The sequence below is a fragment of the Pan troglodytes genome, chromosome 11 (assembly GCF_028858775.2).
Source record: "Pan troglodytes isolate AG18354 chromosome 11, NHGRI_mPanTro3-v2.0_pri, whole genome shotgun sequence".
Classification (NCBI taxonomy): Eukaryota; Metazoa; Chordata; class Mammalia; order Primates; family Hominidae; genus Pan; species Pan troglodytes.
This window is the reverse complement of record NC_072409.2, coordinates 67,851,137-67,869,723: the sequence shown is the minus strand read 5'-3', so window position 1 is coordinate 67,869,723 and position 18,587 is coordinate 67,851,137. Positions and strand designations below refer to the sequence as shown.

Genomic DNA, 18,587 nt, shown 5'->3' with positions numbered 1-18,587 from the left:
ACCTCCAATTTTCTTTTCATGAAAATGGTAAATCACTGCTAAGATAACCACAACTTTTTTTTTTCCGATAAATTCTTAAGGAATGAAAGGTTAAGATCATCTTTATGAATCCCATTCCATGAAATTAAGTGTCACAGGCCAAGCACAGTAAATTTGGGAAATGTCTTGCAAACAAGTAGTTTCCACAGTCTCTTTTACAAAGGCCTTGTGACTAGCAAAGTTGGAATGTAAGAAGCCAATGAAGAAACTTCCAGACTCTTCCTTCCTTAAGCATATACAAAATACAAAAATAGGCAGTATTCTTTCTAGATTTTAGAAGGAGCAGTAAGTTTTGTTTGATTTTGGCCAAGGGTGAGAGAGAAGTGGGTGCACAACAAATACAAAGTTGGTTTCCAATAAAGCAATGACTATTTTAATGGTCACTATTTGCATGTACTTATTCTAAAAAGACAAAAATACTACTGTGATTAAAACAATAATTGAATTTTTTGATGTTTACGTAACAGTTTTTTAAAACAACTTTTTGATGTTTACATATTAGTTTGTTTTCAAACAAATTTTACATACATAACCTTGATTTCTATTTAATTTGAATGAATTCTGCATAGGAAGAAATTTCAAAAAAGCTGATTTTTTTCAGTTTTTTTTGCAGTAATCTCAATATTTTCAAATTTAAAGTAGTCACTTTCAAAAAACATAGAGAATGATTTATAGAAATAAAACTTGATAAACCTAAGAATTAGAGGAGACTCAGAAATCATGTGCTGAATCAGTTAAATTAAATCACCTGTTGCTTATACTGAGCTTCTGCTGTAGTCAAGATAAATATTCCTTTGTTGATCCAAAAGCACAGCAGTCATAGGGATTAAACATTCTAACTACCAAAGATCATATACTTTTTAGAGAATTTTTTAAAGTACATCTGATATGTTAGAGAAATAGGACAGTTTCATCTATGTTGAAATTTTTTTAAAAACCTTTATTACACAAAACATAAAATAGATTTACTAATGGATCTTTCAGAGACATATGTAACATTTTCCCTAATATTACACAGAAAAAATATATATAGTTATGTTTATGACAGAAGTTTCCAAATATTCTGAATTCATAATAGAAATATAGTAGATGCATATACAAATTAATAAGTGACTATAATGACTATTAAAACCAACTTTGTTCATTGTTCCACAAAAAATATGTGAAACAAAACAATAAAAAGTAAAGCAAAGACATAAAAGAACAGTCTTTTTCATTCTCAGACTATAAATTATTTTACTATCTAATCTTCCATGAGAGGCCATGACTGTTTTTTATAATAGCAGTTCAATCTATATGATTTGGGGATAGAACAACAAATTCACACTCCTTTAGATTACATATGTTTATTATTATTAAAAGAAATTTGACAAAAATATCTTTAAAATGATAAATATAAAACATTAAATGGCTATTACTATTTTCTTCCTTTTTTTTTACACAGTGGCATTACATTAAAGCCCAGAAAATTTACAGAGACCATTAAAAAAAGGCATTTTGCTAACAAATAAGAAGGCAATTTAAAATAAAACCAGTGAACATCAAAATTATATTTAAGTCTAACTTGAACTCTTAAAGACAAACTATGCAATACAAAGCTATAAAATATATAAAAGCAAATCTATAATATGTTGGATGCCCTCCCTACTTTGGATGTAAGATACATTTTTTTCTGTGCTTAAATAATACAATTATTTTGCTTTATGAAAATGTGTAGGAAAACATTTTAAAAGAAAATGTGTTTTACCTCCCTATAAATGGACATATGGGCATTATGGTATAAGTCATACAAAACATGTTAATGAAACATTCCAAGTAAAATAAAGAACATATGAATTTTAATGGTTTAGATCTGACTCATCATCATCATCATCATCATCATCATCACTACTGCTACTGTGAGTCATAATCCACTCCCTGTAGAATTGAATTTTCTGTAAGCATGGCAAAGGAAAAAAGAAGCACAAAGGTTAGTAGAGTATGGCAAATTGCTTGAAAACATGTAAGATTATGAAATGTTCAAAGAGTGAGAATAATTTTAAAGCAGATTTTTTCAGCTATGACTCAGACTGTAATTATGGATATAATATTCCATAACTTAATAGACCTAAGACAATTCCACTAGTTGGTACAAACTCAATGTATAAATTGGTTTGATGATATCAATAAGGTATTTTGTGAATATATTAAAATTACCATTCTATTTCTCTAATAGGCAACTTTGACCAGCAGGAAACACTGTAATAATGTGCTACCTTCTAGATAGAAAGGTACACAATAAAAGAATGTATTTTATATTTAATTATTATATGAGTGTATATAATTTAGTGAATACATCTTTTTTAGAAAATAAGACAATAACATGGGAAACATTTGAAAGTATCAAATATTTTAAGGCACCTTCATTATATCACTTACATAAAATCTAGGCAGATGAGATGGATTTTAAATCCAGTTTATGTGTCATCTAATTATTTTCCACAGTACTGGTATTTACATATTTTTTAAGTGTTTGCCAATAATACACTAGAGCTTTGATTAAAAAAAAAAAAAACAAAACCCACCACCATCAAAACAACAATCCACTTTTTATACCTGTAAGAAAAAAATGCTAACTGCAACATCCCAAGGTACTTGGTGAATCCCTACAAATATTTCAGCTAATACTGTGTAAATGCTTGCTGAAAAACAAGTAATGGCTGACAAGTGCTGTGGGTTTTAGTCATTTAAATAGCTCTTTTAGTGATTAATGATGAGACTGACCTATTAAAAATAAATATGTATCTTTAAAAGTACACAGTCAAAAGTCATGTTTTTACATCTCAAAGTTTAAAGCTTCAGAAAACAATGAGAAGGTATGTACTTGTCACTAAAATCAAATTATCAACCATGAGAAATTATTGGTATCTCATGGCTTCCTTGTGGGTATCATAACATGCACACTTATAATGAGGATATATTCCTAAACTCTCCTCAACACTCATCCTTACTTCGTACTATATTTGATTTTTAGTCTAGTAAAATGTTAGTAACTTGTTAATTGCGTTCTAACAAGGGAAGGCAGGTATTGGGTAGAAATACATGTTTTGACTGTATCAGCCATAGGTGACTTCTGCAAATTTACTATCTTCCAAAGAACGATATACTGTCATTGTAGAGACTGCACAATCTGTCCATTAGAGCACAACCTCTTAATAGATAATCAGTTCTATCCCAATATACAATGATTTTGATGCTTCAAAAACATTTTAAATACAGTATAAAATCACTTAACTAAATATTGCATATTAACTCTATGGTTACATTTTTGTATATTAGAAGCCTCAGAGAAAGAGTTAGAAGTATATTTTATGCAATACTATATGCCCTGCAATAGGTAAAATACTGAAGTTTAAATCTTTACTCTGATCACATTAAATATCACAGTATTTAAAATATTAAAGCCATAAAGGAAGCTTCATATTCCAACAGTTTATTGCTACCATGAGTATCTGCAAGCCTACATAACATAATGATTCCTTGTTTGTTTTCAAACAAATGATTTAATTTAGTATTCCACCTCTAAGCCACAGAAACAACATGACACTGGTATAGCCTATATATGATTACTAGTTACCTACAGCGTAATCCAGGTTTTAAAAAGTCGAATTTACCAAGTAAGAAAGTTGTCTAAACAGATTCTAACTTCAAACTGTCTATTGTTCCAGATGCTACTTTGTATTATTAAAAGATACTGGTTTGCCTGTGAACTGCTTATCAAATCCCACAAGTTTTATAAAGACTACACTAGAATAAAGCAGGAAGAGGGTCATGGCCATTTAAGCGTTTTCAAAGGCAAAGCACAAGAATCCAAGAGTAATTCACAATAGCAGTGTTCCTGAGTTTTGCTTTTCCTTCTTCATGTGTAATTGGATATAAGGATTATATATCTGGTATAAAAGCTACCAGTGGTTTAATAACCCCACAACAGAAATGGTTTAATTGGTTAAGTAAGTACCACCAATGACGAGGATATATAAGGTACAAAGGCTTTCAACAAATCTAGCAAATCCAGTGCAGAACTAAGAACACCCTATAAAAAAACCAGATTCATTAAAATTCCTATTAAAAGTTACCAATACAAAAGGTTTTCTTTGTATTCAAAATACTGAAACAGCTGTACGTAGTTTGTAAATTTTAAGACTAAAATCTACTGTTGGCTTTCACTTGCAAAGTCATGCATTAACTTTTCATATCAAACTTTTTGATGCCTGTAAAAAAGAAAAAAAAATCTTATAGTAAATAAATGTACTTTAAAATCTAAGTAAATATAAGAAACTTATAAGTGGAATTAAGCAAAATAGATAAAAGCCCAAATAATTTAATATATATTAAATGGCTACTTAAAAAAAATCTAACTTGACTAAATTAATCTTAATTTATAAGATAGCTCTTAATTTACCTGTAACATTTGATTTCCAGTCCCATCCCTCAACCTGTACGGTCTGATAACTCCATCTTCATTGAAGAACCGAGGAGGTCGCAGACTCTCCACTTCAGAAGTCTCTGTAGCTCTAGAGGAAAAAAAATATAACTTTATTTTAAAAATTATTCAAAAACTTGTAAATAAACTATAAAATGCAATTACTAAAAACAATCTTATTTCAGATTAAAAATATTACAACATTCTCTAATTTTAAATTGTTTTTGTAACATAAACAGTGTAAGTTCTCTAGAAAAATACAGAACTATAGAGAAGTTTAAGTCTCTAGAACTTTCTTTGTGATAATAATCACAATATTAGCAATTGTTGCTTTTTCTTTTCCTATTACGTTGTCTAGTTTCTTTAGTATAATGCTAGAAACAAAAAGGGATTGCAAGCATCCTTGTCTCATTCCTGACCCTACGGAAAGCTTCTAAGAGTTTTCTGTGAAGTATAGTTATCAGCAACTTTTTTTTTTAAAGCACCCCTTAACAAGTCAAGAAAGTTCATTGCTACTTTTAGTTTACCAACAGTTCTTTTTTGTTATTGTTTTTGAAAATCTTAAATAGGCAATGAATTTTAAATAAGAATTTCTTTTCTGGCATTGTTTTGATCACATGGTATATTTTCCTTAATCTATTAATGTTATAAATCACATTATATAGTTTTCTAATATTCAAATACTCTCACAGTCCTCACATTCTTACTGGGCTTGATGTGTATTACTGTAAACACATACCCCAATCCTGGGCAACATACACTGCTCTACAAAAAAATAAAAAAACTAGTCAGACATGGTGGTATGCAGCAGAAGTCCTAGACACTCAGAAGGCTGAGGTAGGAGGATAGTTTGAGCCCCATGCCACTGCACTCCAATCAGGATGCCAGAGTGAGACCCTGTCTAAAAACAAACAAAAAACCAAAAAACACATACCACATACAGCTAAATTGTGTATGGTAGTATTATATTTAACATTTTTGCTTATTTGGTCATAAGTGACCACTCAATTTGTCCACTCAACAAGTATCACATATTCAACAAATATTTATTAAGAGGTCCCCAACCCATGGGACTTGAACCAGTACCGGTCCATAGCCTGTTAGGAACTGAGTCGCGCAGCAAGAGGTGAGTAGTGGCGAGCAAGCTTCACTGCCTGAGCTCCACCTCCTGTCATATCAGCAGCGGCATCAGATTCTCATAAGAAGGCGAACCCTATTGTCAACTGCACATGCAAGGGATCTAGGTAGCACACTCCTTATGAGAATATAACTAAAGCCTGATGATCTGAGGTGGAACAGTTCCATCCTGAAATTATCCCTCCTGTCTGGTCTGTGGAAAAATTGTCTTCCATGAAACCAGACCTTGATGCCTAAAAGGCTGGGGACTGCTAACATAATGTATACACATGCATGGGCATATACATATGAATAAATTCTCCAACTGAAAACAGAATAGGGCCGGGTGTGGTGGCTCATGTCTGTAATCCCAGCACTTTGGGAGCCCGAGGCGGGTGGATCATGAGGTCAGGAGTTCGAGATCAGCCTGGCCAATATGGTGAAACCCTGTCTCTACTAAAAATACAAAAATTAGCCGGGCGTGGCGGCATGTGCATGTAGTCCCAGTACTTGGGAGGCTGAGGCAGAAGAATCACTTGAACCTGGGAGGTGGAGGTTGCAGTGAGCCGAGATCATGCCACTGCACTCCAGCCTGGGCGACACAGCGAGACTCCATCTCAAAAAATAAATAAATACATAAGTAAAAAAATAAAATCAGAATAGATAAAAAAAAATATGATCTAACAATATACTATCCACAGGAGACCTGATTTAGAGTCAAAGACACAAACTGGTTGCAACTAAAAAGGAGAAAATATATGCAAAGTGAACAGTAACTAAAAGAAAGCTAAAGTGGCCATGCTAATGTCAGAAAAAAACAGCCTTTAAAAAAATTCTTATTAGACACAAAGAAGGGCATTTTATAAGGAAAAAAGGGTCAATCCATCAAAAAGATAAAAAATTATAAACATATAAGCAGCTAATAAAAGAAGCCCCAAATACACAAAACAAAAACTAAGAATTTAAAAGACAAAAAGGCAATACCACCATAATAGTTGAAGATTTCAGCAACCTACTTTTAAAAATGGATAACAACTAGATAAAAGATCAGCAAGGAAAAAAGAGAACTTGAATAACACTATAATCCACTAGACCTAACAGATATCTATAGAACGTTCAAACCAACAACAACAGAATATATATTCTTCTCAAGTGCAACGGAACATTATTCAGTATTAGCTACCTATTAGGTCATAAAACATGTCTCAATAATATAAAATTAGTGTTTGCTTCTTGGCCTTTTGGCTAACATTGAATGTAAATATAAAACCACTGAAAATAGGCCAGGCGTGGTGGCTCATGCCTGTAATCCCAGCACTTTGCGAGGCCGAGGTGGTCAGATCACTTGAGGTCAGGAGTTCAAGACAAGCCTGGCCAACATGGTGAAACCCCATCTCTACTAAAAATACAAAAATGGCCGGGCGTGGTGGCTCATTCCTGTAATCCCAGCACTTTGGGAGGCCAAGGCGGGCGGATCACCTGAGGTCGGAAGTTCGAGATCAGCCTGACCAACATGGAGAAACCCTGTCTCTACTAAAAATACAAAATTAGCCGGGTGTGGTGGCACATGCCTGTAATCCCAGTTACTAGGGAGGCTGAGGCAGGAGAATCGCTTGAACTTGGGAGGCGGAGGTTGCGGTGGGCTGAGATAGCACCATTGCACTCCAGCCTGGGCAACAAGAGTGAAACTCTGTCTCAAAAAAAAAAAAAAAAAAAAAAAAAATTAGCTGGGTATGGTGGTGTGTGCCTGTAATCCCAGCTACTCAGGAGGCTGAGGCAGGAGAATCTCTTGAACCTGGGAGGCAGAGGTTGCAGTAAGCCAAAATCACGCCACTGCTCCAGCCTGGGTGACAAGAGTGAGACTCTATCTCAAAAAAAAAAAAAAAAAAGGACTGAAAATATACAAGTATGATACCTGACCACATGGAAGAAAACTAGAAATATGTAAATAAGAGAAATTTATGAAATTTACAAGTGTGTGGAAATTAAAACACAGAAGCATAAATAACAAAATGTCAAAGAAAAAAATCACAAGAGAAATTCACTACTTTGAAACAAATAAAAGCAAAAATACAACACACCAAAACTTATAAGATGCAGCAAAGACAGTGCTCAGAGGGAAATTTATAGATGTGAATGTCTACATTAAAAAAGAAGGTCTGAAATCAATAATATAACTTCACAAGTTGAGAAAGTAGAAAAAGCAAACTAAACCCAAAGCTAGCAGAAGGAAGAAAATAATAAAAATTAGAGCAGAGATAAAAGAAATAGAGAATAGAAAAAATAGAATCAATGAAACTAAAAACTGGTTCTTTGAAAAGGACAACAAAAATGACAAGCCATCACTAAACTGACCAAGAAAAAAAAGAAGACCCAAATTATGAATAACAGGAATTAAAGAGGGAACACTACTACCAATCTTATGGAAACAAAAAATAATTATAAGGGAATACTAGGAATAAATACTATATAAGGGAAAAATAATTATATGAGAATACTAGTAAATATTTACTATGATCAATAAATATATATCAACAAATTAGAACATCTAGATGAATTGAACAAATTCCTATAAAAACTACTGACAATGACTCAAGAAACAGCCTAACTAGACCTTTACCAAGTAAAGAGAGTGAATTTGTCATTTTAAAACTCACCAGAAATAAAAGTAAGAATCAGACGGTTTCACTGATCAATTCTCCAAATTTTTTTTTAAATTAACATCAACGCTCCACAAAGTCTTCCAAAAATTTGAAGAGGAGGGAACACTTCCTAAATCATTCTGTGAGGACAATATTACCCTGATACCCATACCAGGCAAAGACATCACAAGAAAACCACAGACCAATATCCTTTATAAATATACACGCAAAAATCCTCAACAAAATACTATCAAACCAAATCCAGTAAAATATAAAAACGATTACACATTATGTCCAAATGGGATTTATCCCAGGTATGCAATATTAGTTTAAGATCTGACTCAATTAATGTAATATACTACATTAATGAAACAAAGGAAAAACCAACTATCAACTTAATTTAATTATACAGAAAAAGCATTTCATAAAATCTAACATGTTTTCATGATAAAGACACAAAAACCTATAGCTAACATCACACTTAATGGTGAACATCTGAAAGCTTTCCCCCTAAGATTAAAAGCAATATAGGCACGTCTATTCTCTCAGCACTTCTACTTCACATTGTACTAGAGGTTCTAGCCAGGACAACTAGGCAAGAAAAAAAGCATCCAGATCAGAAAGGAAGAAGTAAAGTTACCTCAGTTCTCAGATGATATACTCTTACATATAGAAAACCCAAAAGAATCCACAAAACCATTAGAGCTAATAAACAAGTTCAGTAAGATTGCAGAAACTCAAATATAAAGAAAAACAGTTGTATTCAACACACCAGCAATAAACAATCCAACAATAAAATTGAGAAAACAATTCCATTTAAAACAGCATCAAAAATACTTAGGAATAAGTTTTTAAAAAGAAGTATAAGACTCGTACATTACAAACTATAAAACATTATTGAAAGCAATTAAGAAGACCTAAATAAATGGAAAGACGTTGCATCTTCACGGGTTAAAAGATAATACTGTTAAGATGGCTACACTCCCCAAATTGAACTACAGATTCAATGCCATCTGCATCAAAATCCTAGCTACCTTTTTTGTAGAAATTGACAAACTGACCCTAAAATTTTTTAGGTAACTTAATGACCATTTCTTTTTAGCCTCCTTTTCTGGGTCTTCCTCATTTCCCCAACTTCTAAGAGTTGGTGTGCCTGAAAGCCAAGTCCTTGGACCTTATTTTTCTCTTTTCAGTCTCATTCCCTTGGTGATCTCATCCAATCTCATGGTTTCAAATACCTTATTATAGGCTCACAAATCTTGAATTTTTACCTCTAGCTTGGACCTTTCTCTATACTTCAAACTCCTCTACTCAGCAATGACGTGATGTCTCCATTTGGATGTCTAAGAGATATTTTAAGCTTAATATATTCAAAAGGAAATGTCTAATACCCTTTCCCTAAAAAGAATGACAACCTCACCCTTCCAGTACTACACATAAAAACTTTAGAATTATTCTTCACGATTCTCTTTCTTTCATATCCTGCATCCAATTTATCAACTAATGCTATTGCCACTATCTTTAAAATACATGCAGGACATAATCTCTAGTACTCTAATAGTCGAATCACCATTGTCACTCACTTGGATTACTGCAAAAGCCTTTTAAGTGTTGTTTCTGCCCTAATCCCCTGTGGTTACGCCTCAACGCAGCAGCCAGCTCACATCATTTCTCTGGCTTGAAACCTTTCAATGGCCTCTCATCTTAAGCAAAAGCCTAAGTCCTTACAGGGGCTTGCCGAGTTCTACGTGACGTGATTCCCCGCATGTTCCCTGGTAACATCTTTTTCAACTTTCCCCGTTCCTCACTCTACTCCAGGCAAACTAGTCTTGCTGTTTCTCAAATAGGCCAAGCACATTCTTGCATCAGGGCTTTTTAACTGCTGTTCCTTCTGCCTGGGACATTCTTCTCACATGGCTCACCCTTTACTTCTTACAGGTCTCTCCTCAAATATAATCTCATGAGTTAAGCATCCCTGATCACTGAATATGTAAAATAGCAACCCTCCTCCCTACCATTTTGCATCTCCTTACCTCCTTTAATCTGCTTTATTTTTCTTCATGGCATTTTTCACCATTTAGCATATCATATATTTATCAGTTACTTATTTTTGTCTATTACTCTCCCACTAGAATGTAAGCTGTATGAACACAGGACCATTGCCAATTGTGTTCATTGCTGCTCCCTCAAGTGATTAGAGAAGTGTCTAGATCATAGACAATGCTCCCTAAAATGTGCTGAATAATTATTTATGTTTGTATTAGGTAGCTTGTTAACTCTATTCAGATAATCTATTTACTTACTTTTATTTTGTCTTCCTGATCTATCAATTATTGAGAAAAATATTAAGTTCTTCCACCTTTGTTGTACATTTGAAAAGTTCTTACAGTTTTGTCAAGTTGTGCTTTTAAAAATTAAGGCTATTTTATGAACTGAGTAGAAGTTTGAAATTGTTACTATCTTCCTACTTAGTTCTTTTTATCATTACCTAATTACCTTATTTATCACAAATAATGCTTTTATTGCCTTAATGTCTGTTTCATCTAATATTAGTAAATACATCCTCTTTACAAATAGGACAATATTTAACGCCAATCATTCTCTCCCCAAATTGCATTTTATTATGTTTTAATAATGCTTCCAATGTTGCTTTCATGTAGCTCAATTAGATTTATCCAGTTTATATTTTTACCTTTGAATCTTGTAACCCATTCCTCCTTTTACTTTCAGTGTCTTTTTTCACAGGTACATCCTTCAATAGTTCTTAGTCTTTACTATTTTTTCTAAAAATGTCTCATTGTGCCCTCAATCCCTAAAGGTAATATAGCTGGGTACAGAATTATAAGGTTTTAGATAAACAGAAGGTAATTCTAGCAGCTTTTGAAAGAAGCCTTTATATGTTTCAAATTCCTTAAGTTTCATTGACTTTTGAGCTTCTCTGATGACTACGACTCAACACATTATATTTATGAAACTTAAAGTTACAGGTAGAGGAGAATGATTCCTTTTTCCCCCATCTTAATTCTAAATGCCGAAACCAGAAACACCCAATTATGGTAACCAGTATGAAATACTGGCTTAAGAGGAATAGCTCATATGATGACAATACATATCCCTATAGAGCAGAAAGCAAGAGAAAACACAAAGGAAAAAGATTAGGAAGACAGCCACCCACCTAACTTTCTAAGACAGGTCTAATTAACATTAATTTTATCATCTGTTATATGTGTTACAAATTTCTAAGACACAGGTAACAATAAAGAAACTACTAAATTTCACCCTTACACTAAATTTAATTTGGAGTAAAAAACAATGTGTATCAAAATTACCTGCATAAAGGACGAGAAAGGGAATGCATATACACTAGTACCCACTTATCCACGGTTCTGCTTTCTGCAGTGTCAGTTATCCACAGTCAACTGTGGTCCAAAAATATTAAATGGAAAATTCCAGAAATAAACAATCCCTACATTTTAAATTGCATGCCATTCTGAGTAGTATGATAAAATTTCTTGCCACCCTGCTTTGTCCTTCCTGGGATATGAATCATCCCTCTGTCCAGCATATCCATGCTTTATACATCACCAGTCCATTAGTGACATAGTAGCTGTCTCAGTTATCATCCTGACTATTGCAGTATTACAGTGCTTGTGTTCAAGTAACGTTTATTTTACTTTCATTACAGTATATTGTTATAATTGTCTTATTTTATTATTATTGTTAATCTCTTACTGAGCCTAATTTAAAATTAAACTTCATCACGGATATGTATGTACAGGAGAAAACACAGTATATATAGGGCTCAGTACTGTCCAAGGTTTCAGGCATCCACTGCAGATCCCTGCAGATCAAGAGGGACTACTATAACAACTTATAACAAAATAAGATAATAAAGGAAGGGTGAAGACAAACTGAGTTTGAACCAAGAAATACAAAATGCCATTCTTCATTTCATAAAAAGGATACAGATTATATTTGCTAATTTTATAATTGATATATAGCATTAATGTATTTAAACTAAGATAACTGAAAAGCTTGCTTAACTTGCCAAACTGCTCCTGCAAGCCTGCTAGGAATGAATGAAAAATAAAGGGGAACTTCATAAAGTTGAAACAATGCGATGGCAGCAACTTAAAAAATACCAAAATGAGTTTTTTGGCTGCATAAATGTCTTCTTTTGAGAAGTGTCTGTTCATGTCCTTCGCCCACTTTTTGATGGGGTTGTTTGTTTTTTTCTTGTAAATTTGTTTGAGTTCATTGTAGATTCTGGATATTAGCCCTTTGTCAGATGAGTAGGTTGCGAAAATTTTCTCCCATTTTTGTAGGTTGCCTGTTCACTCTGATGGTAGTTTCTTTTGCTGTGCAGAAGCTCTTTAGTTTAATTAGATCCCATTTGTCAATTTTGGCTTTTGTTGCCATTGCTTTTGGTGTTTTGGACATGAAGTCCTTGCCCATGCCTATGTCCTGAATGGTAATGCCTAGGTTTTCTTCTAGGGTTTTTATGGTTTTAGGTCTAATGTTTAAGTCTTTAATCCATCTTGAATTGATTTTTGTATAAGGTGTAAGGAAGGGATCCAGTTTCAGCTTTCTACATATGGCTAGCCAGTTTTCCCAGCACCATTTATTAAATAGGGAATCCTTTCCCCATTGCTTGTTTTTCTCAGGTTTGTCAAAGATCAGATAGTTGTAGATATGCGGCGTTATTTCTGAGGGCTCTGTTCTGTTCCATTGATCTATATCTCTGTTTTGGTACCAGTACCATGCTGTTTTGGTTACTGTAGCCTTGTAGTATAGTTTGAAGTCAGGTAGTGTGATGCCTCCAGCTTCGTTCTTTTGGCTTAGGATTGCCTTGGCGATGCGGGCTCTTTTTTGGTTCCATATGAACTTTAAAGTAGTTTTTTCCAATTCTGTGAAGAAAGTCATTGGTAGCTTTATGGGGATGGCACTGAATCTGTAAATTACCTTGGGCAGTATGGCCATTTTCACGATACTGATTCTTCCTACCCATGAGCATGGAATGTTCTTCCATTTGTTTGTATCCTCTTTTATTTCCTTGAGCAGTGGTTTGTAGTTCTCCTTGAAGAGGTCCTTCACATCCCTTGTAAGTTGGATTCCTAGGTATTTTATTCTCTTTGAAGCAATTGTGAATGGGAGTTCACTTATGATTTGGCTCTCTGTTTGTCTGTTGTTGGTGTATAAGAATGCTTGTGATTTTTGTACATTGATTTTGTATCCTAAGACTTTGCTGAAGTTGCTTATTAGCTTAAGGAGATTTTGGGCTGAGACAGTGGGGTTTTCTAGATATACAATCATGTCGTCTGCAAACAGGGACAATTTGACTTCCTCTTTTCCTAACTGAATACCCTTTATTTCCTTCTCCTGCCTAATTGCCCTGGCCAGAACTTCCGACACTATGTTGAATAGGAGTGGTGAGAGAGGGCATCCCTGTCTTGTGCCAGTTTTCAAAGGGAATGCTTCCAGTTTTTGCCCATTTAGTATGATATTGGCTGTGGGTTTGTCATAGATAGCTCTTATTATTTTGAAATACGTCCCATCAATACCTAATTTATTGAGAGTTTTTAGCATGGAGGGTTGTTGAATTTTGTCAAAAATGCTAATCATCACTGGCCATCCAAGAAATGCAAATCAAAACCACAATGAGATACCATCTCACACCAGTTAGAATGGCAATCATTAAAAAGTCAGGAAACAACAGGTGCTGGAGAGGATGTGGAGAAATAGGAACACTTTTACACTGTTGGTGGGACTGTAAACTAGTTCAACCATTGTGGAAGTCAGTGTGGCGATTCCTCAGGGATCTAGAACTGGAAATACCATTTGACCCAGCCATCCCATTACTGGGTATATACCCAAAGGACTATAAATCATGCTGCTATAAAGACACATGCACGTGTATGTTTATTGCGGCATTATTCACAATAGCAAAGACTTGGAACCAACCCAAATGTCCAACAATGATAGACTGGATTAAGAAAATGTGGCACATATACACCATGGAATACTATGCAGCCATAAAAAATGATGAGTTCATGTCCTTTGTAGGGACATGGATGAAATTGGAAATCATCATTGTCAGTAAACTATCGCAAGAACAAAAAACCAAACACCGCATATTCTCACTCATAGGTGGGAACTCAACAATGAGATCACATGGACACAGGAAGGGGAATATCACACCCTGGGGGCTGTGGTGGGGTGGGGGGAGGGGGGAGGGATAGCACTGGGAGATATATCTAATGCTAGATGACGAGTTAGTGGGTGCAGCGCACCAGCATGGCACATGTATACATATGTAACTAACCTGCGCAATGTGCACATGTACCCTAAAACTTAAAGTATAATAAAAAATATATATATATATCAAAATGAATTAGGAAGACCATATGCAACCTGCCATATTGTAGTGCTGGTAACTGCTATGGTTTGAATGTGTCCCTCCAAGAGCATGTGTTGGAAACTTTATCCCCAGCCAGGAGGTGGGGCCTAATTAGAGGTAATTAGGCCATGAGGATCTGCCCCCATGAATGCATTAATACTGTTGCTGTAGGAGTGGGTTCCTTATAAAAGGGTGACTTTGGTTCCCTTTTTTCTTCTCTTGCCCTCTTTTTGTCCTTCTGCCATGGGATGACACCGCAAAAAGGCCCTAGCCAGATGTTGCCTCTCAATCTTGGACTTCTTAACTTTCAGAACCGTGAGCCAATAAATTTCTGTTCATTATAAATTACCCAGTCTGTGGTATTATGTGGTATGTTATAGCAGCACAAAACAAAGACAATAACTAAATGCCTGAAGCCAAAGAGCAGATAAATTCCATTTCTCATGGCTTAAGCATTTTAACTCATATCTTACACCAAAGAGGATTTACCTTTTTATTCCCTGAAATGTACTGCTAGCCATGTCTATGATGCCTCCAGTTGGCCTTGCTACCGCTCCTACTAAACCTTTCCCAACACCTTTAAAGAAACCAGCTGCTCCTCCTTTTTGAGCTCCTGGAAAGAAAAAAGAGTTTTTGACAATTGCATCCAAGAATGAAAACAGAATCAACTTAGAAAGACTCGCAAAGGAACTACTATACTTGCCTTTGATTGGTTTTGTAACAATTCCTGTTATGCCACTAACAAATCCCTAGAAGGAAAACACAACTGAAAATTTACAATACTTTTTTATGATGCCTAGAAGAACCAAGTTTGGATTACGCAAAAAATACAGAGTTCTGCTTTTTATATAGCATAAGAATTAACAGATCTCCTAAGTATTTTATTTAAACAGAATGTTTTTAGAGGCTACTGACATGTTTTATATGCTACCACCCACTGCTCTTAAAATATCCAAATAATAATTTAAGGAGTGAGAATCATGTCTATTTCCTTATTCGCAAATGTAGGTTTGTTTAAAAGATATTTCCCAAAATCTTCACAACCCTGTGAAATTTCTTACAGAAACTAAGCCTTTTCCTCCACGAGTGATGCCTTCTCTAAAACCAGCTGGTTGCTTATTCATGGCTTCTCTTCTCTTCTGTTGGTAGTCTTCATCCATGGTCATAGCTGCTACCCCCTTAGCCATAGCACCGGTGATTTTGGAGGCAGCACCAGCCAATCCACCTGACAGAAATTATCTTTAGTAAAAGTAATGATGCCATTACTTTCTAGCACAAAAATATTTGGTAGATATTCTGTTTCTTACCAACAGCTCCACCAACTAGTGCCTTAAGTCCTAGTGCCATTCCTTCCACAAACTCTTCAGGACCCTGGATGGCTCCCTAAAGGGCCAAATAGTAAATGAATGAGTGAGTGAGTTATATTCACTTTTAAAGATGAGCTTACGGATATATACGACGAAAGAGGTAGTAACAAAAATGGATAATGTTGTCCCAGAGGAAGTAATATCAGCAAAAAGTTTCACATTAAAAGAATTCCTAGGGATATTTCTGGATGCTGAAAGTGTGAAGGATATGTTAGACGCTGACCCTTAGAAAGGAGTATGACAACTCACCAAAGTACAGAAAGGTGCTTGGTCCATATTGTAAGTTTATGAGCAAAATGCAAGCACAGTTCAAACTACTCTTGATAAGTCTTTAATAAAAATTTCAAATAAACACTTTAAAATTCTTAATGCTTTTAATGTTTTTAATTACAATGTGCAAAATTAATGTTAACTTTACTTTATTTTTTATTTCCCTATACATTTATAAGTGGAAGTAGGAGTCTTTTTGGGAAAAAGTTTTAAAGGACATAGAACAATCATAATTTTTCCCACTGATTTTTAAGATTGCTTGGCCAGGTGTCAGTTTGCATGATTATTTTTATAGTTCCATACTACTGTGCAAAGCAAGACGTGGTGATCTTCTTTCTACTTTATCCACCTTTTATATTCCAAGAGAACACTTACAATTCAGCGTAGCTTAACAAAATCTTAAGTTTAAATTTTGAGGAAAAGGGTAAAAATGTCCCCCAAAACCTCTTACCATTGTTTGCTGCAAAATGATGTCCTTTTGTGTGTGTTCCAAAATCTGTTTGCACTTATTAACTCAACTTAAGAATAGAAAAGTATTATCTATTCAAAAGTATTAGTGACATATTGCACAATCACAAAAATAACTATTTTACCTGGTAAGGTTCATAAAAAAATGCTTCTACACCTTCAGAAAATTCTCTAATTAAGCCAAATGGATTTCCCAAAACATCAAGTCCAAGAATGAGTACATACATCTGCTTAATGGCCTAAAAATAAAATATGAACATTAATCAATTCAGATAATTAGATCTATTTTTTTCTTATACATTATTTAAAACACACGCCCAGTTTTCTCAGGCCAACACCTTTAATGCCAATTTCAACTCCTAAACCATCTCATTTTATTAATCACTACTCTTTTTTTCTTTTTCTTTTTGAGACAGTCCTGCTCTGTTGCCCAGGCTGGAATGCAGTGGCGCCATCTCGGCTCACTGCAACCTCTGCCTCACGGGTTCAAGCAATTATTGTGCCTCCTCCTCCCAAGCTGGGACTACAGGCATGCACCACCATGCCTGGCTAATTTTTGTGATTTTAGTAGAGATGGGGTTTCGTCATGTTGGCCAGGGTGGTCTCGAACTCCTGGCCTCAAGTGATCCACCAGCCTCAGCCTCCCAAAGTGTTGGGATTACAGGCGTTAGCCACCATGCTAGGCCTATTGATCGCTATTCTTAGCTTTTAAAAAGTAATTTGGTATTATAGTATTAAAAATAATATGACATTATATTCATGTAAAGCTCTAGAATATTTAAAATACTTTCACTTTTACAATTATCTGTGACCACTGTCATTACCACCACCGTTTTATAGATTGGAGAAACATATAAGTCAGATGATACTCAGGGTCACATAGTGGGTATATGGCAAAAGTGGGAGAAATCCAAATCTCCTGAGTCATGCTCAGTGATCTGTCATACCACAGCTATATCAGATACTCTGTAAGTTATATCCTAAAACCCAGGAGTCTCTCTAGAAGTGGAAAAACATCTGTTAAAAAAATACATCTGGCTGACTTAACAACTAGTTACACTAAAAATATCCCGTGTTCATCAGTTAGTTACTAATAGTTTCCTTGAACCCATTTTTTAATTAAGTGTGATAAATTAGTTAATATTTTATTTAAAGATTTATTTATTTCCAGTCCCTGCTGATCCACAAAAAATTTCTCTCAGTGGCTAAAAAATATAAGGACAAAAAATTCAAATAGTGATTGAGCTTAATTTCTTTTTATAATTCTGAGGAAAATATCCATGCTTTAATAATTTGAAAATGGCTATTTAGTTCCTCAATAATTCCACATTATATATGTATAGACACAAAAGGTTTTACTAGTCTGTATCACTCTGTCCCTCTGTAATATAATCTTAGACAAACCTGTTTTGAATAGTGTCTTATGACTTCAGACTGTAGGTCGGATGTTGTATGGAACTGATAGTTGAGTTCAAAAAATGCAAGCCTGAAAAAAGCGTAAAAATATATTGTCTGTACATGCGTATGAAGAAAGTATTTTTAATATTAATGAGTGGCTTTATTTTCTTTAGAATCTTTTCTCCAAACCTTTCCTTCTAGTACATTTTCCCATGCCAATCAGGAAATTTACTTTTTACATACATCTCTGCATATTCTAATCAAAGAACCTTCTAAGAATCTGATAAAAGACATGGATCTTATCTTCAGACAAGTCACCAGTACACATAAATTTTCATGTAAATTCGAGAATTCTGAGATCCTGTGAATCCCATTCATGTACCACTAGAACTTTATTTCCCAATTCTGTCCTATCATGGCCCACATAG

The 18,587-nt window shown here is 34.5% G+C and overlaps 1 protein-coding gene across 16 annotated transcripts in view; it reads right to left on the bottom strand.

Moving 5' to 3' along the window:
• Positions 1-18,587, bottom strand: part of VPS13A (vacuolar protein sorting 13 homolog A) — a 239,659-nt gene that overhangs the window by 30,501 nt on the left and 190,571 nt on the right. For 12 of the 16 annotated variants that reach the window (XR_010148689.1, XR_010148692.1, XR_010148694.1 and 9 more), the window contains 7 exons: positions 18,166-18,247; positions 16,887-17,000; positions 15,964-16,039; positions 15,718-15,881; positions 15,360-15,405; positions 15,146-15,269; positions 4,481-4,592 (listed from right to left, as the gene is read on the bottom strand). Coding sequence is in view for 10 of the 16 variants with exons in the window: in XM_016960977.3 (XP_016816466.1) it covers positions 4,481-4,592; positions 15,146-15,269; positions 15,360-15,405; positions 15,718-15,881; positions 15,964-16,039; positions 16,887-17,000; positions 18,166-18,247 (718 nt within the window). In the remaining 6 variants the exon portion in view is untranslated. Of the gene's footprint in view, positions 1-1,369; positions 4,290-4,480; positions 4,593-15,145; positions 15,270-15,359; positions 15,406-15,717; positions 15,882-15,963; positions 16,040-16,886; positions 17,001-18,165; positions 18,248-18,587 lie in introns of those variants that run through there. The other 4 variants (XM_016960984.4, XM_016960981.4, XM_016960980.4 and 1 more) reach the window with 2 other exon arrangements.